The sequence below is a fragment of the Ailuropoda melanoleuca genome, unplaced genomic scaffold, assembly GCF_002007445.2.
Source record: "Ailuropoda melanoleuca isolate Jingjing unplaced genomic scaffold, ASM200744v2 unplaced-scaffold33659, whole genome shotgun sequence".
Classification (NCBI taxonomy): domain Eukaryota; kingdom Metazoa; phylum Chordata; class Mammalia; order Carnivora; family Ursidae; genus Ailuropoda; species Ailuropoda melanoleuca.
Window position 1 is genome coordinate 1 of NW_023204569.1, and position 506 is coordinate 506.

At 44.5% G+C, this 506-nt stretch overlaps 1 protein-coding gene across 1 annotated transcript; it reads right to left on the reverse strand.

The window, feature by feature from the left end:
• Nucleotides 1-187: 187 nt before the first annotated feature.
• On the reverse strand, nucleotides 188-448 carry LOC117798749 (cytochrome c oxidase subunit 6B1-like). Its single transcript, XM_034651219.1, has one exon. It carries the CDS (start codon nucleotides 446-448, stop codon nucleotides 188-190), a length of 261 nt encoding a protein of 86 aa, XP_034507110.1.
• Between the last annotated feature and the right edge of the window lie 58 nt (nucleotides 449-506).

Genomic DNA, 506 nt, shown 5'->3' on the forward strand with positions numbered 1-506 from the left:
CTTTATTACTCTTAAACTGGACACAAACGATGTTAATCTTGGCTCGGCTGCCCCATTGACATTACCTAGGTTACAAATGTTTATAGTTGATCCAATAGAATACAACAAAATAAAAGCACAAAGGTAAAGTGGTTAGCACACTCGAACATCATTAATTGGAGTTTCATTCCTGTACAGCAAGCTTTGCTTAAACCTTCCCTGCAAATGTGCCCAATTCTCGCTCTTCATCCCATTTGGCCACCCACGAGACTGGACACAAACATTTGTACACCTTGTGGTACCATTCGCAAGGGTAGGGGTCTGCTCCTTTACCATTCATAGCAGTAAGGCATCGGTGATAATCACGGTAATTCTGGTAGCAGTTCCTGGACTGGTTAATGTTTGGGAAGCGGGCATCGAAGGGTGCAGTTCTGAAGTTGTCAATCTTGTTGCGCATTTCGTCTGCCATTTTTTAACCGCAGTTATTGTCTTCCTGCTACGCCCAGGTCACAGTCCGAGCCTCTCTC